Below are 23,021 nucleotides of genomic sequence, written 5' to 3'. Positions count from 1 at the left end.
TTTTTTGTTAAGTATATAATTCCACATGTGTTAATTCATAGTTTTGATGCCTTCAGTGTGAATCTACAATTTTCATAGTCATGAAAATAAAGAAAACTCTTTGAATGAGAAGGTGTGTCCAAACTTTTGGTCTGTACTGTAGATTAAGACAAACAAGGGCCCCCTTCCTCCATTGGGGCCCTGGGTAGTCAGTCTCACCCACACCCATGGAAATGTCTCATAAACAGGTTGAACCTGAACCAGAGTCGTCGACAGGTTCTCTCCCTGCATTGGTTTGACCACACCTGGGCGTTTATGCACACACTGCTCAGTAGACTGAGAAGACAAGGAGATGCACTCAGTACATGAGACCCAATAATTGCACAATTTGATCACGAGTACACGATGTTCACAGGTTAAATAAAGGTCTCGGAAATATTAATGAATCTAATGACGAATTAAGTAAATGTGTAAAATGAAATTAACTAAATTTTGCTAATATTTTTATTCTTTCCACAAATTAAAGTCAAACTATCTTGTAAAATGAATCGATCAACATCAGTATGATGATCAAAAATATTACACACTCCTCAGTAGTGGCTGTACATAAGTTATTATATCAAATTTTTTGATCCTTGTCGATTTAAAAAAATAAAAATAAACTACAGTATTGCATTAAAAACTTGAACAAACAAAAATATACCCTGAAGATCTGACTTTATGGCTGTCCCTTAATATTTACAGTCTATGGGCTTCAGTCATATCCTTGCTTTCATACTCTACTATGATTTAACAGATTATATATTCTAATATTAAACTATGTGACCATTATTATTAACCGTTTATCTTCCTTTGATTCGCATTTTAAATATTTAATTTATCATTACTTTCACCTTAGTCAAATAAAATAGGTTCAAATGTACCATTGTAGGTTACGCAGTCTCAGACTTCTACTTTAATTAACTTTTCATTTTATTATCATTATGGCCCTTTCGCTGTTTTTATGAATATGCAGTGTCAACACTTTTATAAGTGCATGTATGTTGTAAACCTTGAGCTGTGCTTTCTTGTATAAAAAATGCTGTGCAAATAAAGTTGTGAGTAATTTTGGACAGGTTGGAAATTAAACGAGTTATTATATAAACAACCTCTTGTGGGAGTACTGTCATAAAGCAATAATCCCAGCATAAAAGTAACATTTGATTAGATAAATTTATGGTTTCCCAGTTGACTTGAACGTCTCATTGCAGTAAGGTAAGGCCTACCTGAAACTAAAGGTGGGAGTCTCCTCCTCCGTCGACGCCGCGCCCCTTCACACACACACGGCATCTTCCAGGAAGAAACCCCGGAGTGAGAGTCGTCCAGCAGCGGTGAATGAGCGGCATCTGTCAGCTGTAAAGAGGATCTTTAAGAAGTTTCTAGCTAACGGAGGAACAGTCAACATGATTATTAAGGAGTTGTGAGTACATTAACTTTCTTCTACCGGTTTAAAAATGTACTTAAACGCCGCTGAGCTAACGAGTTTCAACATCTCAGGTTGGTTGAACTCCATACAAAGTTGTTGCCATTTTAAATTCAACTTAGTGGTCAGCATAAATTAATTCGCGATACAGTGACTTGCCAACTATGTGTAAATTCAACAGTGTCGGCATCGATAAGTTTAAGTTAATATATTCAAAACATCGATTAACCTCCTCTTAAGGTTAAAGAATGGTTTCCCTGCCCGATAAGTAATTGCTGACAATTACTATGTAGTTTGCTGGAGGAGGACGGTAAGAGTGCGGCGAAACAACTTTAAAAGTTTAATTCCACATGAATTTATTCATTATGTGAGTTATTTATGTATGCCGAATTGGAGATTTCCACTGAAATGTTGTGAAAGCGTTTAGTTTTATCTTCAAATGGGCGTGTGCAGAAATATATATTGAAAGTAATCTGAAATTGCCAAATGTTTAAACGGAGTTCGGTGTGGTTGAGTTTGGGAAAGATCAGAGCAAATGTGCCTAAAATGACTTGATTGAAGGGATTAAATGAATGAAACCTTTTTACCTCTACATTCGTGTTACTCCTGAGACAGGTGCTTTTATGACTGGCATGTCATATGCACATCATTGCTTGAACAACATCCAGTAGCTGGCTGTCATCTGATCATGGTGCAAAGTGCATTCAAAGGATCAGTCATGTTTAATAAGCATGCTAAGAGGATCAACTCAAGGACCAAAAAAAATCCTACTTGTAAATTTAGGTAAACTGACTTATTTGTGGTTTGCAATGGGCAGAACTTGTAAACTGTTCAGGGTTTTTTTGGTTAGTGTAAGAGTCACTAACATCCAGTTTATACCTGGCCGGCTCCTCTGTCACGCTGATCTGTTCTTATGAAATATTCAGGCCCTGCTAGACTAACAACAGGTGGTGATTAATTGGCTGTTGTATCAAGGCTGAACTAGAGAGGGATACACAAAGACTGCACACATGCAAGGTTTCCACAGCTAGTACTAGGTTTATTTGGTCTCTCATCGCAGTTTTATAATTTCCTCTTCCTGTTATTTAGGTTCCTATGATAGACTGACACCATCAGAGATTTAACTACTGGTTATTATAACCCCCAAACTGTAATGAAATCAGTTCTTATTTCATGATGATGACATAGGCATCTTTTGTTTCATACAGAAAGTTCGCAAATGCTGCTTGGTTTTTAAACATTTGAAAAAAAAAAAAAAGTTCAGAGTCCCAAAGATTACTAAGTTGCTGTAGTACCTCTTTAATAAAGAAATATAGAAACCATGTAGGCCTATAAGCTAGCTATATCAATACAATTAAACTATCCCTGAGACTTAAAGGCTTTATATAAAATTTTTTGATCCAGCAGATGTCGCCCTTGAGCACCAGCATGAAACCAAAACTACTCGCGCTGCATTGTTGTGTTAGCATGCTAATGCTAGTGATCTTTATTATGCTCGTATCTTCACACTGCATGTAAATTTACCTGAAATGAGCGTGATCTAGAAACACAGTTAAGCAGTGAGTACAGTATGTTATTCTTCTTTTCTCTAGTCCCTCAATTAAACAACTTTTATACAGGAGGGGAGGAGTCAGCCGGCCGTCCGGGCGATGTAAACAAAGTGAAGATAGGACTCTGAAAACTCTGAAAACATCACAGACAGTGGGACTCGGGTGTTACACCCATTGTAGACAGTCATGACTCACAGAGTTATTTTCAGAGGATATACTTGATTTATATTATATTTAAGTGTGAAAAATCACATATAAAGCCTTTAACTTCACAGGTTCCCATTTCTTAAAACATTTTAATTATAGTTTGACACTTACAAACAGAGATGAACTTGCTTTTTATTGTGTTTATTTGTGAACATGGCGGCTGCCACTTGTCTCCACGTCTGTCTGGCATGTCAGCTGTGCAAGTACTCAAAAATGTAAATGATGCATTATACACATGACCAGTAGGGGGCAGTGCAGAGCCAGAGAGGATGCAACAGAAGACAAACATAGAAAAACTGATAAACCAAGTGTGTTATCATCCACATCTGTACGATGTGTTATTTTCTCTGCACAAAGACAAACATGTCTCAAAGAATATCATGGACTGATCAGTTCTATTTTAGTAGTTGTCGTGGAAACCTGCAAAACTAAACAGAAGCAAGATCAGTGTTTCAGCTCAACAAGCCTTCTAGCCGGCGAGTGTGACACCATGTCTCCAGGGTCTTTATGCCGGGGGAATACGCAGCTTCAGCAGAAGCATCGTTTTTTCTGTAACAGCCCAACACGGGCCATGTCATCTGCGTACTTCAATAAAGTGACTTTTTTGTCATTGTATGCAGAAAGTCACCAGTTAACACGGTCACTTATCAAACCAAAACACTGGTACCATTATGTTTCTCTCAAAAGATGGAGATGTTAGTAAAAGAGTGCAGACAGTGTTTTTGTCCACTGGTCATCATTCTGCGCTGATCTGATGTTACTATTGTTGTTGTGATGTTATTATTGATGTAGAAATTTAGTTTGTTCTAATCTTAGAATTAACAGTAACCTCCTCGAATGTCTCCATGTCTGTAGTTTACATCCCACACATCAGGTTGTTGTATAGAGCCTGAGCGCTTTGGTGTGTGGACTCTAGATGTGTCCTTCAGGGGCGACTGTGGCTCATTTGGTAGAGTAGGTTGTCTCTTCTTAACCAGAAAGTCGGGGGTTAGATCCTCAGCTCCTGCAGCCACATGTCTGATGTTAACCTTAAGTTGCTCGCACTGTGGTGTAAGAATATATATGAATGGGATTAGTTACTTCTGTACTGTTGGTCGCTTTGTATAGAAGCCTCTACCGTTAGTGTGTGAATAGGTGTGACCTGCGCTGTAAAAGTGCTTTGAGTAGTCGGAAGACTAAAAACCATTTACCATCCAGTAACATGCGTTGTGGAAAGTCCCTTATTTATACAACTACAGTTATGATACTGCAGGTTGGTACCAGAACGCAAGGTTAAACAGAAAGTATATCTCTGGCCTTATCTGTTTTCCTTTTTCTTTGCTCAACTTAATTAACATTCTTATTGTTTCATCTCTTCATAACCTAATGTATATCTTCTTATTTGTGTCTATTTTTTTCTTATAGCCGGATTGTCCTGCCCATATCAGTGGAGGAGGTAAGAACTCTAAACTTTTATCCTGTTAGAGGCGGTTAAAGATCTCTGACATTAATGTTGTATTATGTTTCAGATTTAGCTTAATAGCTTATATTTAGCTATCTTCTGTCCCTATCGCTGTGAGACTCTGAGATACAGAAACCAGATGTTTACATGTGAAATATTTATTTAACACGATTAAAATCAGTCTTACCAGAGATAACAACTTCACTGTGAACACTGATGCTAAATGCTGTCTGTCATGACTTTCATATTTATTATAGTAAAACCATTTTCGACTTCTCCCGTCAGTCTACTCTGCCCGAAATAGAAGAAGAACTCAACTCCATGTTTTTCCTGAGTACTCATCTCAAGTGAGAATGTTGGGTGCCCCAATGTGAAAGGGGCTTCTGTCCTGTTTACATCTGCTCCCCTGTAAGGTCGTGTCATGTAGTTGTAGTGTTTGAGATTAGTCGAGGTCCACAAATGCCGTAACTAAGCTCAGCCATCATCACGTCTTTGTACTTTTCATATTTGATTCCTCGATGGCGTTGTATTGTTGTCCCAGTCTGTGAATTCACAATCACATTTACATTCACATTCACATTTGCTGTTGTGGAAGCAAGGCACAGCGGGAGCTCCACATAGACACAGTGAGACTTGCACGCACACACTCACAACGCCAGGCTCCCCCCGCTGGTCTGCAGAAATCGTCTCTCCTCTGTAACGCCTCTTACTTCCTCTGAAGACGGTACAGAGGTGGGATCACTTCGTCCCCCCATTACTCCTCCCGGACTATCAGATTGGAGGTGAAATGTCACAGGGGCGTAAATATCGCGGCTTGAAACGGCAGTCTGAACAGGGTTATTTACATATTTTTGCCCTGTACAACATCAGGAAGATCAGACCTTACCTGTCAGAACACGCTACACAGCTCCTGCTACAGGCTCTTGTGACGCATCGACTATTGCAACTCTCTACTGGCAGGTCTTCCTGCATGCACTATCAAACCTCTGCAGATGATACAAAATGCAGCAGCACGACTGGTCTTCAACCTTCCTAAAAGAGCACATGTCACTCCGCTGTTCATCTCCTTACACTGGCTCCCAGTTACTGCTCGCATCAAATTTAGAACTCTGCTGCTCGCTTACAAAACAGCGACAAAAACAGCTCCTCCTTACTTTAACTCTCTCATCCAGGTCTACACTCCCTCCCGCCCACTACGCTCTGCCAATGAAAGGCGTCTGATCCAACCTTCACAACAGGGTCCTAAGTCTCTGACTAGACTCTTCTCCTCTGTCGCCCCCCGGTGGTGGAATGAACTTCCAAACTCCATTCGATCTGCAGAGTCCCTCTGCACCTTTAAGAAAAAGCTAAAGACCCAGCTCTTTCATGAATACCTACTAACTTAATGATGATGGTCTCCATATTATTGATGATGATGATGGTAATGATGATGGTTTTTGTTTGATAACGACGACTTATATTAACCTTCCTCTCTGCACTTGTGTATGAACACCTCACTTCTTCTGACCTAAATGCTGTTTGCTCCATACAACACCGTTCACTTGTTATTGTTCAGTTGCCGAACACAAAGTAGAAGCCAGTGCTTTACTAATCTATGTAATCACAGTTTGCTGTATGACCGGCTTTTCCTCTGATCCCTTTCAGTCTGGAGCTGCATTCTTGTGTAAGTTTGGAACAAACGTGTCACAGCCATAAGCTGAAGCAGAATTAAATCTGAATGAATTAGAGGTGGAGTGTGCAGTGGGTTAAATGACTCCACACTGTGAATGTGTGCTGCAGTCACTTTATTACAAGACCAGGTGTGGAAACTTGAATCTCAGATGGAAACATAGGTATGAAGGACGGAGAAATATAGTGGAAATATAAATGAAAAGAGCAAGTTTGAGATCAGTGTTCTATTCCCTCATTGTATATAGAGTGAGATGAGTTGTACGTTTTTAACTATCAGAAGCTTGCCCTCTCTACGTTGGGTCCCTGGGATGCCATCCCTCAACCAAAGAGCATTCAAACAGGCAGAAGACTTCTTAGTGGAAAACCTTTTTTTGGGTATGGATCATTATTTATGGTGCGACTAGGCATTTGAGATGCAAGAACGCAGTTTAAAGCAACAATCTGTAACTTTTCCACTTTAAAATAGTCATTTCAAGGTGGCTCTAAAAGCACAATAACGTTCAACAAGGAGAATCGTGTCCCGCCCATTGTTCACAGAGCGCCCCGCTCGCCTGTTTTCAGCACTATGTTACTTTGGCAGCGGCCTGAGGTCATCTCGCGAGAAGTGCGTACAGCTTTACAGAACTAGCTCACTCAGACGCCTCCAGCTACACAGCAGCCGGTTAGCCCGTCTCTGTGCTGTTAGATTCAATGGCTGAGGCGAAGAGACGGAAGATGACGGCGAGGGATGAAGCTAAGAAGGAAAAAAAAAGAACAAGTAACTGAACAAGAAGCAGATTGTACATCCCTGCAGATATGATTCATAATCAATTGCAATACATTAGGCTTTATCATTATGGGTGTCAGCGTTGTCTCATGTTCCGCAGATATACGGGGGTGCAGAAAGTAATTTAAAGTTATGTCTCAGGTTTGCATAAAATGCATTAAATAAATCCAGCTTGCCTTGTCAGTCGACATGTTTCTTTGGCTTCTCACAACGTCTTTGCCCCCCCCCCCCCCCCTCTTGATTGTCAACAGTAGGTTGTTAATGAGAGGTGTGTGTGTTTAACAACAGTACAGTTGAACTCAGAGACCTTTGGTGGTTGCCAAAGCACACCAAACCAAATTCCTTCATAATGTTGCTTTAAAGACGACCTGAAAGAGCAGTAGTTATCAGCAAATCTGCTAACAGACTCTGGTTCCACAGACACGTTGTTAAGCTGTACCAAGGATGTGTAGCTGCTTTCGTCTACTTCCTCAACCCAATATAGAGCGATTGATATTGATTCAGAAGGGCAGCGGATTTTAAAAGTCTTATCTTCGCCATCAGCTCTTGTGTTTGGTTGTCTAACTAACCAACTGTTAGGAGTTTTGGCTTTTACCTTATCTGTGTGACCGACTGATTGACTATCAAATAGGTCAAGCAAAATATAACTCAGACCTTTTGTTGTCTTTCAACCATCCCATGCTACTAACCCTACCTTTAACTGGTAAATGGGTTTGAGCTTGTATAGTGCTTTTCTAGTCTTCTGACTATTTAAAGCGCTTTTACACCGCAGGTCACACCTACACATTCACACACTGATGACAGAGGCTGCTGTGTAAAATGACCATCTGAAGTACCTAACCCCATTCATTCACATTCATCGACGCTGAGTAGCGTGAGCAACTTGGGTCTTGCCCAAGGACACATCGGACATGTTGCTGCAGGAGCTGGGGGATCGAACCCACACTCTATACCAACTGAGCCACAGCCACCCCAGCTTTAAAAATGTGTCCAAAACACATACAAAGAAATCCCAAAAGATAATTTATCAGACAATGATAGCTTCAACAATACTCTAGAGAGAGATTCTGTTGTTGCTTAGAGCGTCAAATTAAGAATTAAAGTTACACATGTGACTGAATATAACATAAGATTTGAATCAAGTGATGGTTGATCTTATTTTAAAGCTATAAAACCTTCACCTGCAGTCCACACCTCGTTTGTGTGACTGGATGGCATGATGTGTCAGTTGAAGCACTTTGTCTCACCTGTTGGGTCGAGGGGTTGATGTCCACCTCCAGTCAGGTTCAACCTGATATTGCTCACATATCATATTAAATGTCTTGTTCCAACCCTTAAACTTGTTAAGAAAAGGCCTGTGTTACGTCTTCCTGTCCTTGTCACTGAGAAAACAGACTGGTTATACATGACAGGTCACATTCCTGACCTCCTACTCACTCAGCATCTGCCGCTACCGAAACAGGTTAGCGGCCTGCGGCGGTGCTCTGAGGGCTCTGCTCCGAGACTCGTATCCAGCTAGACTACAGAAGAAGTCATATACTGAATAGTCTTATAGAAGAGACATGAGCCCTTCTGCACTGCATGCCTGAAAATTGCCCAACCTTGTAGAGACGGACTTCACTTTTATATTCAGTATCTGGACACCCCCAACTTTAGGCACTTATTTCTAACTGTCCCCTGGGGGTCTTGACTTATTTCCAGGTGAGTGGATGTGTGAACACAGCAAAGTACTGTAAAATCCAGAACACAGGTCTCACCGGTTTTTAAGTTACAGTCTGTTTTTGGGGGTCTGGAAAATTTTAAAGAACAGCTGCACCTTAGTCACTCACTGATTGGTCAGACTATCATTGGCTCGTTAAAGCTTGTTGTCGAGTTGACTCTTTGTTGCTCCTATTCACTGACGCACACATTAAAACACAAACACACCCACACACAACTGCTCCCTCCTGCTCCGCCTGCAGCGCACAAACACCTCTCCTCTCTCCAGCCTTTATTTTGATATAAGAAGCACAGTGTGGAATATTATCATGGATTTTTGAATGTCTGACAGCCCCGCACTGATATTTTAGCCCTATCTCATCTTGTAACCGAATAACAAAACTTACTTTTCATCTAAGTGATTATGATCAAAGATTTATTTTCAGCTCGTCAGCGTCTCATCTTCGTCTTCGTCATGGAGAAAACAGTTTTTTAATGAACATTTCTCCTCATATTATCTGTAATCTTCAAATGATTACCATCATTGTAACACATGAAAGTAGTTAAGTTAATTAATACAGCACATTTAAAATACAGGTTAGTGCTGTACAACACTCCACTCAAGGGTATGCTGGTGAGGTCCGCACCATGGCGTTTGACGTATAATCGTGAAGCACAACGAACCGATAAACAAATTGGTTGCCAACACTTTTAATAACCAGATTTGAATGATTTGTCGTTGCAGCCCTGTAGTTTAATCCGCCCTCCTGTGTGAAGATTTCCATTGTGTTCATCTAAGTCCACAACGTGCATCTATGTAGCTTTTCTTAGTTTTCACCATGTGGACTTTGTATTCCTGCTAGCTTCCTGCTAGCTACCTGTACGCTAGTTGAGCTCTCAGCATACAGTTACATTGAGAGTTGTGAAGTGCAGACCAACAACCTGTGAGTCTCTCTGCCCACCTCCTCTGGTCACTTGTTGTCTTTAATTAAGGAGTCTTTTTTAACAAACCAGCACTCCACAAGGTTTTGCTCACTAGTTCCTTGAAGAGAAGTCCCTGAACCTTTTAGTTCTGGGGGACCTTTGGTCGAAACGGGGCTATAAACACCTCACAGCAGGAGACTATCCCTGTGGGACAGAAGGGGGAAGGTGTCAGAAGGCAGCTCATGACTTAAAGGAACAACGCAGAAGTTGAGGAATAAGAAGGAGAGTCAGCAGTATCAACAAAAGAGAGAAGAACACTCTGGTCCTTGAAGCGGTCGGCTCCAGTTCCAGTCCGACCTGTGGCTTCTTTCCCACATGTCTCTCTCTGCCCGGTTTCTGACTCTGTCCACTGTCCTGTCTAAATAAAGGCAACAAAACAGAATGAAGCAGTTAGTCACATGCATGGAGGTCACATCAGTTGTGTGTGATCTGTCTATTGTTTTGTGCCTGTCATCAACCACTTCTGTTTGCTCACAGTGAATTTTCCTGAATACTTCCTGCTGCTTTCTCCCATCAGCTCATCCCGAATTCATGCAGAAAATTCACTCAGGTGCTGGCAGGAATACTGCGGGTCAAGTCAGAGCAAAAAAAATCTTCTTTTTGTGGTCACGTGTAGCTCACCCTCACATAAAGCATTTTTAACCAGGCTTTAATTTTGATTATTTGTGTCCATGTAAACATAGCTACAGTAAATACTGTTTTTTGGTAGTTGTTGATCCTTAAATGTTGTTTTTTTAATCCATTTTACACTAGGAAATGACCCTCTGTCCCTAAATCCTCAAATACACATATTGCTTGACTCATTTGGGTGCTGTGTGTGTGTGTGTGTGTGTGTGTGTGTGTGTGTGTGTGTGTGTGTGTGTGTGTGTGTGTGTGTGTGTGTGTGTGTGTGTGTGTGTGTGTGTGTGTGTGTGTGTGTGTGTGTGTGTGTGTGTGTGTGTGTGTGTGTGTGTGTGTGTGTGTGTGTGTGTGTGTGTGTGTGTGTGTGTGTGTGTGTGTGTGTGTGTGTGTGTGTGTGTGTGTGTGTGTGTGTGTGTGTGTGTGTGTGTGTGTGTGTGTGTGTGTGTGTGTGTGTGTGTGTGTGTGTGTGTGTGTGTGTGTGTGTGTGTGTGTGTGTGTGTGTGTGTGTGTGTGTGTGTGTGTGTGTGTGTGTGTGTGTGTGTGTGTGTGTGTGTGTGTGTGTGTGTGTGTGTGTAGTGGGAGTGTGTTGGCCTTCGCTGACAGAACCAGTGCTGTGAGTCACTCTTTCCAGTGTCACAGTACTTCTGCCTGACTCAGGAAGAGTTTGAACTTTGGGGGATGGAAGAAGAGGAAGAGGAAAAGTGAACAAAAGGCTTACTCTGTGGATTTTCTGATGCAGAAGTCTGTGTCTGTTGAGTGAAGGAAAACAGTTAACTCACGGTCATTTCTATGAATAGTTAACTGAGCTCACACCAGAATGCTTCTTAATAGGGGTCTTTGAACTTGTATTTCCATTCTGTGCTGCCCCATTTGAGCTTTATTCATGTTTATTTTCATCAGTAACAGCATGTGTACTTTACCCCGCATTAAGTAGCACTATGGTATATTCCACCATATACTGGTCGACCTGGTCGAACCGTTGTGATTCTGATGGAATAAATGCTTTTGATTAAATAAAACGCATATCTTCTTCCTCAGTCCGGTTTTTTTTGCGATGCCCTGCACCTACGTTATGTGCTTATAACTAACCCCTTTAAAACAAATAAAACAAAAATAAAAGTGAATTTTCAGCAAAATTCTGCCAACTTGCATTTTTCTTTCAGTGATCTAGTTCAACTGGAATAATTCCCCTCAGGTCTTTACTTCATTTAACATTGATTGATTGATTGATCTTAACCTGTGTTTGTTCAGATGGAAGCAGGCTCATATGAATCTAGAGATTTCAATGAATCTGTTAAAATCAAAGATGTTTGGTTAGCTCTCTGAAATGGGTGTGAAACATTGCTCCAAAGTGGAGACAGGAAGGGTAGGTAGAGCTTAAGTTTGTTTTGATCAGAAAAGCTGCTCTGAAAGTCAAATAGTTAGCCTTTAAGTCTGTTTAAATATGCTCTGTTTGCTTAATATTTGATTTAATTCAAAGATATTTTAGTGGATTCTTGTGCACGACTTTTGTAATCTTGTTGTCGATCCAACACAGAACTTATGGAAACACAAATTAAAAACTATTTTTGGTTTCCTGTGGAATTTTCTTTTTTTCAAATTTTAAATGTTCAAGTCAACGTGTCCTTGGTGCTTGTCACGTAGTGTGAAGAGAGTTCATCAGAATATTTTTCTTCTTCAGCCAGAGAGGGAAGATTACAAGGAAGGAGTCATTTCTTCCAAAAAATCTGAATTGATGATCTTATCCTGGATATATTTATTCAATCCCTCCATTTAAATGAATATGTGTTTTTTTGGTTGTGATATCTCATCACCAACACAAAGAGAAAAATTATACATTTATTCCATTTGCATTTAATCTGAACTCCCAGTAACACTGCTGTTTTTCTCCGTCCCCGCAGTACCAAGTGGGTCAGCTGTATGCAGTAGCAGAGGCCAGTAAGAACGAGACAGGTGGAGGTGAAGGTGTGGAGGTGATGAAGAACGAGCCCTATGAGAATCCTGGAGAGAAAGGACAGTACACGCACAAAATCTACCACCTGAAAAGGTAAGCTCATTAGCACTGCTGCAGCATGAACGTAATGAATACAAAGAGGTTATTTCATGTACACATTATAATGTTCTGTAGGCCGACCTTAGACCAAAGATTTTTATAGTCTACTATAAGTCATTTACACATTTTTTCAGCTGTTTTATTTTCATTTAGCCTTAGTTTTAGTCTTAAAGAGGACATATTATACCCCTTTTCCAACTTTTCAAACAGTCTCCTGTGGTCTAAATGAAACATCTGTGCTGTGCTTTGGTCAAAATATAACATGAATCAAGTTTGTGACCCTGAATAAACCAGCTCTCTCAGACAGCTCTGTTTTTGTGTGTGGCATTTTGACAAACTGCAAAAACTCTCTGAACATGATGGCAATCAAGCATTTAAACAGGAACAGCTCACACGGTTCAGAAGCTACAAAATTTTGAAAAATGTGCCCTATATTTCTGCCAGTTTTTTTGTGATTGTGCACGCTTGTGACCACTCTGTTTTCTCTATTTTTTAGTAAAATTCCAGTTTTTCTCAGCAAGTTAGCTCCTACAGGTTCACTTCTTGTTCACGAGAAGGCCTGGAATGCATATCCCTACTGTCGAACCAGTGAGTACCATCCGAGCAGCAACCACCGGGGTTAAAAAATGAAGCCAATGCAGAAGTGCAATAAAACTGAATTCACAAACGCAAACACATTCGATAATGTCCATTTTTACAGCACACATTAACATGTTTACAGCCTGGCACAAAAACATATTTAGGTCTCATTAGTTATAGTCTTCATGGGCACACATTGTACGGGGGGGTGAATTTTTTCATAAATCATTCAGTTTGATTTTATATAAAGTTAGGCGTGTGTCTGAGCTGATTGACAGGCGGGCCCGATGTAGCGCTTTGTCAGGAAGCTTAAAACCCGCCTCAGCTACAGCTCATAGCCTGTTGTTAGGTTGACTAAAAGTTAGGTTGAGAGGTTTTCCAACATGGCGACCAAAGCCCCCTGCAGTGACAGACATGTGACGCCACTCAGGCGTCGTCCATTAATATTAACAGTCTGTGATACTGAACATACACAGAACATTTCAAAGTAAGGGTCAGATCTCTGATTCTTGTGACAAATCAGATCATTTTTTGTATCCGTCTTAAAAGAAAATATATTTATTATCAAATATCTCAAACTGTACATTTTAACATCACTACAGAACAAAATGATCCCACACATTTATTAAGGTTTAATCTCTTTGAATGATATTTTTAAACACAAAGAATTGTAATCTGAGTATTGTTTAATAATTTCTCTCCTCCTTTTCCTCCTCCATCCATCACTGCCGACCTTTTCTTCTGAACAGTCCTCACGGTAAGAAAACAAACTATACAGCTGTGGGGGATTTTAAACGCCTTCTTTTAATACCAGATGTTGTTTTCTCAGGATTATGTGACATTTATTCATTTGTCTTTGGATGTTTATTTTACTGAAGAGTATTTCTCGTCATGAGTGTGTGCACGTTGTACTAAGAAAAAGAGAGTAAATAAAAATGGCATAAAGAACATTTTGGTTAGATAATAAATATGCAGGTAAAAGAAAAGAGGCATTGAACGGGGAAAAGAGGAAGTAACTGTTAATGTCTGAAAAGAGACTGAAGCTCCTTAAAGTGTTCCAGGATAGGTCCCCACACCTTTTTGAATATTTTGTTGCAGCCAGGGAACAAGTAGTGAATCTTTTCAAGGTCCAAACAGGACATGGTGTCCCTCATCCTCTGAGTGCCACTAAATGACAACATGGATTGTGCATCACCCCTATCTATTCACTGGCTCCCTGTTGATTTTAGAATTGATTTTAAGATTCTTTTAATTACTTTTAAGGCACAACATGGGCTGGTCTCTTCTTATATTTCTGAGCTTTTAACCCCTTATGAACCAATACGCAGTCTAAGATCCTCTGGCCCTACTGGCTGTTCCAAAGTCCAGGCTAAAAACTAAAGGGGACAGGGCCTTTGCTGTTAGAGCCCCCAGACTTTGGAACAGCCTGCCAGAGGAGATCAGATTTGTAGATTCAGCCCCTTGTTTTACATCCCTACTCAAGACATTCTTTTATAAAAATGCTTTTACTCTGTGATTTCGGTAATTGTTCTTATTTTTATTTTATTAGTCTGATTTTGTTGTCCGCTTGTTTACGCTCTGCCTGTTGCTTTAATTGTCTCTGCTTTTATTTTCTGTTGTAAAGCACTTTGTTACTTGTATAGAAAAGTGCTATACAAATTAAGTATTATTATTATTATCTGCTCTGTCTCAAGGTCAAACTTGATGCAACTGATGGTTCAACTTATGATATGGAAACACAAACACACCCTTAAAGTTTCCCCCACTCCGTGAAATTTGCTCTAATCCACAGGCTGATTGATGTCATGATCACATAGAAGTTTGCACGTGAAATCCTGTATAAATGCTGCAGCACAGTTACCACCAACTCTCAACAGACGGCAGTATTTTCTCTTTAACAGCGCTTGGCTGTTAGCACCACTGTTTGTGAATTTCTGACATGTTTTGCAATGAAGCGGATTTGAATAGGAAAAGTCTAATTTCGCTCACTGAAATACGAGCAAACAGATCCAGAGCACAAGGTTGGCCTGGCGTTGTTTAGGCTCATCTCTGGAGAAACGCTCGCAACTGAGGATCTGTATCTTCATTAAATTAGGGTTTGACGTATTTTGTGACAGTTTCTGTGTTGTACACATGAATATTCCTCTATTTTTAGTGAACCCCCAACCTTAAAGTTCAATCTCTGCCTGTGTTTCCCTCACATCAACAGCAGAAGGTTTATATCCTGCTCTCATTTATTTAGTATAGGGGAGCGCGTCTTATACCTGTCAGCTTGTTGTTCACTGCTGATAGGAGACCTGAGTTAAACAGATCTAGACCCTCATCAATAAGGATCGTATCAGATAGGAAAGCTTTGTACATATTCCATCTTTTTTCTTTTTTTCTTTTAAAGAAATCAAAACAGCAGTTAAGTGACTAGCAGGACTTCCCAAAGTTGAGTGCTTGAATGTGTGTTTTGTGTGTATTTTTCTGTGTCTAATGTATCTCTCTTATACCCACAGAATGACTACATGGGAGATCATTTTGAGATTAAGATCGAGACGTGGCACAAGCCTGACATGGGGGATACGGAAAACGTAAGTCATTAGATCTGGCAGAATAAACACCAGGCGTGATAGAAATATAACCACTATATACTGAAAGAATAAGACGCATTATTAGCAATAAAATCAAATCTAGTAAAGGAGCTGTTACTCAATGAAGGGTCCTCTGAAGTGTTTTTCAATATTTTCAACATTTTAAGTCTAAGACAGCACACGAAGAAGAAGTCATATCATGTACTTCTTCCTAATATCCTAATATCCCTGCCTTCAACTTTGAACTTTTATCATCTACATTTTGACACAAAGAGCAGGACACCAGAAACAACTGTTTAATGCTTTCTTCAAAGCCCCCGGACCCGATCTACAAAACTACCATTTGATGCTGCTCTTCCTTTTTCCTTGATCAGTGTGTTAGTTTTTGTGTAATTGTGTGACTTTAATTTCCTCTGTAATTGTGCGTTACACAGAATTGGGATTGGAACCCAATTTACAAGACATAACACGAAAGTAACTGCAGAAACTGTAGACAGTGAACTCCCAGATCCTGCAGGGTAAAAATGACTGTTATTGTCAAAGGCGTCTGGTAGACTCTGAAGAGATGTTGTACTGGCTGTTTCTGGTTTCTGAAAGAAAATCCTTCTCTTACATGAACGGCTAAAAAAAGATCTATTTTGATAACAGTGCAAAATCTAGAGCTGAATCTTAGCTGAATCTAGAGAGCTCACTGTTCACTATATCAGGGTCATGTTTCTTTATTTGTACCTGTAGGTGTATGAATATTGTGCTCTGTAATTGTGCACTTTAGTTAAACTTTGTTCAAACATTAGGGGGACAGATGGACAGTATTTGGTTGACTTAGTTTTCTGCTGTCCTATTACCTCTGAGAAACACAAAGTCTGGTATGCTTTCCTTGTTTTTACAAAGCCACTCACCTGATGGTTTGACTCTCCTGTGCTGCAGGTACACGGACTGGACGATGCCACATGGAGCACAGTGTCAGTAGACCACATTGACATCGCTGACAGAAGTGTCCTAAGTCAAAAGGTGAGGTTTAATGTTTTTATCACATCATGAAGAGTTTGAATAGCACATGCGTCTACTTATATCTAACCATCAATGCAAGGTTAATCAACAAAGGAATGGCAAAAATCTAAGGGTGTTTTCATACTTTTAGCTTGTTTGCTTTGTTCTGATTCAGATGATAAAATTATTCATTGTTGTATTTTTCCGTTGGGTCATTTGGCATTCATACTGTAAAGCGAGCAAAAGCAGACACACGCCATAACATCACAGCCCACTTTTCCCCGCTGCGTAGGTAAACAAATGCCATGCATACTAGTCGTACTTTGCATTATGGGACCCCTCCAAGACCCCAAGTAATGTAAGCTACTTTAAAGGTTTACGGTAATATGTGATTTTTCACACTTAAATATAATAGAAATCAAGTATATCCTCTGAAAATAACTCTGTGAGTCATGACTGTCTACAATGGGTGTAACACCCGAGTCCCACTGTCTGTGATGTTTTCAGAGTTTTCAGAGTCCTATCTTCACTTTGTTTACATCGCCCGGACGGCCGGCTGACTCCTCCCCTCCTGTATAAAAGTTGTTTAATTGAGGGACTAGAGAAAAGAAGAATAACATACTGTACTCACTGCTTAACTGTGTTTCTAGATCACGCTCATTTCCGGTAAATTTACATGCAGTGTGAAGATACGAGCATAATAAAGATCACTAGCATTAGCATGCTAACACAACAATGCAGCGTGAGTTGTTTTGGTTTCATGCTGGTGCTCAAGGGCGACATCTGCTGGATCAAAAAATCACATAGAAAGACTTTAAGTACAGACAAAATACATTGTGGGTTGATGCAGAGCAGTGAGGAGGTCAAATGTCTCATCAACATTTAAACTGATGAGCATCAGTGTTTCCCTCACATAGACGATACTCGGCCTGGCCGCCCAGATATATTTAGAGAGAGAGAGAGAGAAAGAGGTCCTTTGTCTGTACGTCATTGAGATGCAATAATTGTCTCTCACATCCTCCTGTCTGCTGTTTGTTTGTGAATGTATGTTTGTCTGGGTAGACTGATTTAAAAACTGATTTTCCCTCTGGGATAAATAAAGTGTTCTGAGTTAGAGTAAACCTGCTGCTGTCACTTCATATCTGTTGCATTCACTCTTCAGGACTACAAAGAAGAACAGGATCCAGCCAAATTCAAGTCGGAGAAGACGAAGAGGGGGCCTCTGAAACAGAACTGGAAGGTAGTCCACTCCCCTCACTGAGAATCAGCTGTCACCATCACTACACTGTGTAAACACCTGGACACTTTAATGCTGATCTCTTCTTCTGTTTGTTTGCAGAAAGAGCTGGCTAACGACCCCAGCTGTCCTCACATGTGTGCCTACAAGCTGGTCACCATTAAATTCAACTGGAAGCTGATCGGTAAAACTGTGGAGAACGCCATCCAGAAGGTATGAGATTTTTATAACGTTTAAAGAAAAATATTCAAAGACAATGAATTGTAGTTCCATTAGGGCCGGAACCTGCTGCAGCAGGGTCAACATGATTAACTCCATGCTGCTGGAACAGCCTTAATTTACATAATTCATGTTTTTTTAAGTTTGCAATTGACTGTTTTTTCTTAGTTGAATTATTGGACCATTTTTGTCGTTATTGGATAAGAAAGCTCAAGAGAGAGACAGGACAGTCTAGGCCTGTGAAGGCTGTTTCGTCATGAGCCTGGGATCCAGCCTGAAGATTTCTGCCTTTTTAATAAGCCAGTTTTTTTCTTAACAATGTAACTTTTGCTGCTTTGCTAAAGTGCTCATGATGGACTAAGCCAGGTCTTTGTAATATAGCAATGAGTAAGGTCTTTTACCTGCTCTTTTGTAATGTTAAAAAAAACAATGACTAAGGTCTAGTGACCTCCTGATTAATTACGAACCATCCAGACCGCTCAGGTCGTCTGGGACAGGTCTGCTCTCTGTCCCCAGAGTCAGAACCAAAACATGGAGAAGCAGCGTTCAGTTTCTATGCTCCTTATATCTGGAACAAACTCCCAGAGGTCTGCTGAAACTCTCAGCTCTTTTAAATCCAGGTTGAAGACACACCTGTTTACAGCTGCCTTTCATTAAACAATTTTTAAGATTTTAAACTTTTACTCTGTACTGTAAATTATTATTATTTTTTAACTCTTTTAATTTCTTTACTTTTATTTATTTTTTTAATTTCAATTAATTTCATTTGAATTTATTTTTATTTGAACATATGTTCAGATTTAATAATTTCAGTGATTTTTAAATGTTCTATTTTAATGTTTCTTTTCTTTCCTCTGTCATGATGATTTTGATGTCTTGTGTGAAGCACTTTGAATTGCCTTGTTGTTGAAATGTGCGACATAAATAAACTTGCCTTTACCTGCTTTTTTATAGTGTTTCGAGATAACACTTGTTATGAGTTGACGCTATACAAATAAAGATTGATTGATTTGAGATTGATGAAGCAAAGGGCCGAGGTTGGATTCAAACCCACGGCCTCTGTACGGAGGTCTATAGCCTCTGTACATGGGGCACATGATGCAACTGCTAGGCTATGTGTAGGCATTGAAAAGATGCATGCATATGCAAAACCTCTCCGTAAGTGATGAGAGGCATGCAAGTGGCAAGAAAAAGTTTTATTTAGCAGCAAAAGAAAAACGAGATTTCTGAAATTCACAGGCTTCATGTCTCCCCTCAGTGCCCACGTTGGGCTTTCCCTGGTCATAGTCTGGACACGTCCCTGAGCCAAAGGCCCATATATGAAAATGATTTAGCTTAAAATTCAAACACCACAATGACTGGACATTTACTTCAGATTCACTTTAAGTTTCTCACATAACTGTCTTCTCTCTTTTCCTCTCCCTCTGTTCCACGGTGGTGTTGACATGCTGTCTCTCTCGTTCTCTCTGTTCAGGCGGAGAAACGCTTGTTCACCAACTTCCACAGACAGCTGTTCTGCTGGATCGACAGGTGGATCGATCTGTCCATGGACGACATCCGACGCATGGAGGAGGAGACACAGAAGGAGCTGGATGAGGTGAGTGTAATTTCCACCACGTCACCACAAGGGGGAGCTCTTCTCACCTTGTGAACACCTTCATCAGTCCAGACTACAGACTGACAGCATCCTCATTCTATTTTTTTTTTTTTGGAAAAGCATAAACCTTTTAGATTTAAATTATTTTATTTTATTTATCAAGGGTTTTAATCTTTGAGTTACATCAACATCTTAGGAAGGTGACTTTATTACTTCAACAAATCCCCTTATCCTGTTAAATACAGGAAACCTTCATAAACAATATCAACATGACTCATAAACACAAACAGTTACTGCTTAGAGACGCTCGATTATTTAGGTTAATAAAGACCTGTGACAACCTTTTATATTGACAGAACAGGAAAATATTTAAAGTGATGCTCTTCATTTTGATAGTGACAGAGCTCATTTAAATATTTGAGTAAGAGTCAAATCCTGTGATAAAAAAAAGAACACTTTTATATTAGAAATGTGTAGTTATTGTTTTTTAATGCAGATATTTAAAGCTTGTAGCCGTTTCATGGCATTAGCTCTTTAAATGTATTCTGTATACTCCAGTCATCAGTGATTAATTTTTAATTTGTGACCGCAACATCTGTAACATCTGCAAAAACAGCCAGACTTACCAGATTCTTACATTTTTAAAAATAATTTACCTTTAAATTTCTTGTTGTTGTTAATTTCTTGAATGAAGCTTAGAAAAGGCTTCAGTATTTTTAATAAAATGTATATATATATATATATATATGTATTTACAGTTTACTTCATTTTATTTAATCAGGGACAGCTTGTTGAGATCAAATCTCAGTGTCCTGTCTAAGTAACTTTAGCGTTACATGTTTTTGCTTGAACACAGATATTGATGTTCACATTATTTAGTGTTGCTGTGGCAGTGTGAGAAGAAACAAATCTTAAATTCAAATAACATTGTAGCCATTTTCAGTATGTAGGTAGTTCACGTTTTAAGTTCTCTGAACAGGCTCAACAGTTGATATGAAGCATGTGGTCAACATCACACCTTTCTATCACTCTGTGTAGTCCTGACCCTGTCGATGTCAATAAAACTTAAAGAGCCCATATTATGCCCTTTTTGGGGTTTGTATATTTAATCTATGTACCTACTTTTGTACGTTCACAATAGCTAAAGTTCTAAAAAAAGTGTCTGTTTTCATGTACTGCTCCTCCTTGCTCCCTCTACGTTCTGAGTCTGTCAGCTACACTCTGCTGAGCCCACACTGCAGAGTCCCACGTGGGCCAAGTCTGCTCTGATTGGTCTGCCGATCCGCTCTGTCGTTATTGGTCAGTTGCTCAGCACGCGTCTTGGAAATTTCAACATGAGCTGCTGGGCTTGCCACAACGAGCCAATGGACTTAGATCAGTGATCTCACACTGACAAGACGTCACACTGACAATTTTTTATCAAAGGGGGCTAGAACCGAGCGTTACATGCAGCTAATGCTACAGCTAACAGGAGGAGGTAGGAGAAGCCGTGTTTCCGTGGACTTTGAATTTTTGCACATAGATGTGCCTAAACATGCACAGGACACTTGGAAAACACACTAAAGAGCATATAAAACCAGAAAAAGAAGAATATGGGACCTTTAATCTCATGTTTTGGTCGGCTATGTAATGTAAAGTAATGAGTAACGACGAGTCCTATTAAATGTCTGGAACTGTAACGGCTTTGTTGTATCAGAAAAGTAACTATTAGCTACGGCTACTAGTGGTGTTACAGTAACGTGTTCCTCCAAACACTAAGACACAACTTACACACAGCTGCTGACACAGCACAGTGGCCTCCAAAAAACCCTGTCGATGAACAGCCAATCAAAACTGTCGTCCACAAACTGGTGGGCGACATCACGGTGGCTACATCAAATTCTTACACTCAGTCTGGGGGTCGGCAGCAATATGTTCCCTTTGTGTTCAGAATATTTCACTTCATGTTTGTGCACCAAAATCGAAGCTTGTGTGAAATAAGAGAAATCATTTTAACTAACATGCACCTCTCCACGTCACAGATGAGGAAGACTGGGGAAATTAGAGGCACGTGTCTTGACGATAAATGATGGCAGCTGAACACAGTGGGTATCAATACCTCGATTAACATTCATGAATCTTAACTGGATGAATCATCACTTTTATTTAAATAGTTTCTTGTTTTTCTCGTCTGATCAGGAGGATTTGACTTCATCAGCAGGCTCAGACTCCTCTCCTCTCTCACTGGACCAACGACAGCTTTATGGGCGTAATCAGTAACCCCACACTTACATTCTGAAGAATCTGCTCTTAATAAGAGCTCATCGTTGTGTGTATTCATGTACTACATTTAAATACAACCACACCAGCTGTTAGTGTTTTTTAAGAGACAAGAGTGGAAGTTGGGGATCAGTTTTGAATTTGTCTTGATTATGCTCATGGGACCTTGTACATTTAAACTCAGGTGTGGGTCGTCTTTGAAAGAACATTTCTCATAACTGTTCGAAGCAGTTTCATGGTATTTTCTCTTTCAATGTCTTCTGTATCCTCCAGACTTCAGTGATTCATTGTTAATGTGTGACTGTCAACATCTGCAAAAAAATCCAGATTTACCAGATTCTTAGATTTGTTCATAATTTACCAGATTAGAAAAATGTCTTCAATGCTCAGTTTCCTGAGCGCACACCTCTTCTGTTAGTCTCAGTTCCTGCACCCCCCTGTTGCTGAAGGTTTCTACAAGTTATTTAATTCATTTCATTAGGCTTAAGTACGGTGGCCCTGAAGGTCAACTGCAAAAACATTTCAGTTTTGCGTTTCATGATTTTATTTTTGAAAAGTTTTTTGCTTTTCACAAAATGTTCTGCATTTTCTGAAATTGTGTTGCTCGTTTTTTGCGTTTCACTAAATATTTGTGCTTTACATTTATTATTTCAGTGAAATTGTTGATGCAGTTGACCTCCAGGGCCACCGTACTTAAAGCCTCATGATTTATTTACAACTACTAAAACAGACTCTATCACAGAGATTTGTTATATGTTTACAATATCCTGGTAATCTTTGTCTGACTCCCCTGATGAAGCTCTTCCGTCTCATTAACTGTTGAAAAACGTCATTCTAAGTTTATCCTTTGTTTAATGTAGTAACCTGGATGTAATGTAAGGACCTTTATCTGCATATTAAAGACAATGGATGTGTTCCTTACTTCTTGTCCTTTTATGAATGTTTTTTTAAACTGAAAATAAATTATAAATATAAATCTTATATGAAGTGAAAATTACGAGATTTAAATAGTAATAACTACTCGAACCAATTTAATTGTGATTTTATCAACAATTTGGATTCAAATCAGAACGCTCGAGTGTCAAATTGTGATATAAAAAGTTTCAAGAATGAGATAAAAAGTCTAAAGTAA

At 39.6% G+C, this 23,021-nt stretch overlaps 1 protein-coding gene across 1 annotated transcript; it reads left to right on the top strand.

The window, feature by feature from the left end:
- The first annotated feature begins 1,280 nt into the window (after window positions 1-1,280).
- Window positions 1,281-22,031, top strand: LOC132980062 (phosphatidylinositol transfer protein beta isoform-like). The gene is made up of 12 exons (XM_061045964.1): window positions 1,281-1,438; window positions 4,603-4,633; window positions 12,281-12,426; window positions 12,929-13,020; window positions 13,761-13,768; window positions 15,513-15,587; window positions 16,515-16,598; window positions 17,740-17,817; window positions 17,917-18,027; window positions 19,508-19,630; window positions 21,652-21,714; window positions 21,809-22,031. Exons 1-11 carry the CDS (start codon window positions 1,422-1,424, stop codon window positions 21,697-21,699), a joined length of 813 nt encoding a protein of 270 aa, XP_060901947.1. The 5' UTR covers window positions 1,281-1,421; the 3' UTR covers window positions 21,700-21,714; window positions 21,809-22,031.
- Window positions 22,032-23,021: the final 990 nt, after the last annotated feature.

Source organism: Labrus mixtus, chromosome 9, assembly GCF_963584025.1.
Source record: "Labrus mixtus chromosome 9, fLabMix1.1, whole genome shotgun sequence".
Lineage (NCBI taxonomy): Eukaryota > Metazoa > Chordata > Actinopteri > Labriformes > Labridae > Labrus > Labrus mixtus.
The sequence above is the reverse complement of the archived record's forward strand: the minus strand, read 5'-3'. Positions and strand labels throughout refer to the sequence as shown.

Coding starts and splice junctions, on each gene's coding strand:
- LOC132980062 (XM_061045964.1), top strand. Junction 15,588..16,514: donor ACATGGGGGATACGGAAAAC/GTAAGTCATTAG, acceptor CCTGTGCTGCAG/GTACACGGACTGGACGATGC. Junction 16,599..17,739: donor GAAGTGTCCTAAGTCAAAAG/GTGAGGTTTAAT, acceptor TTCACTCTTCAG/GACTACAAAGAAGAACAGGA.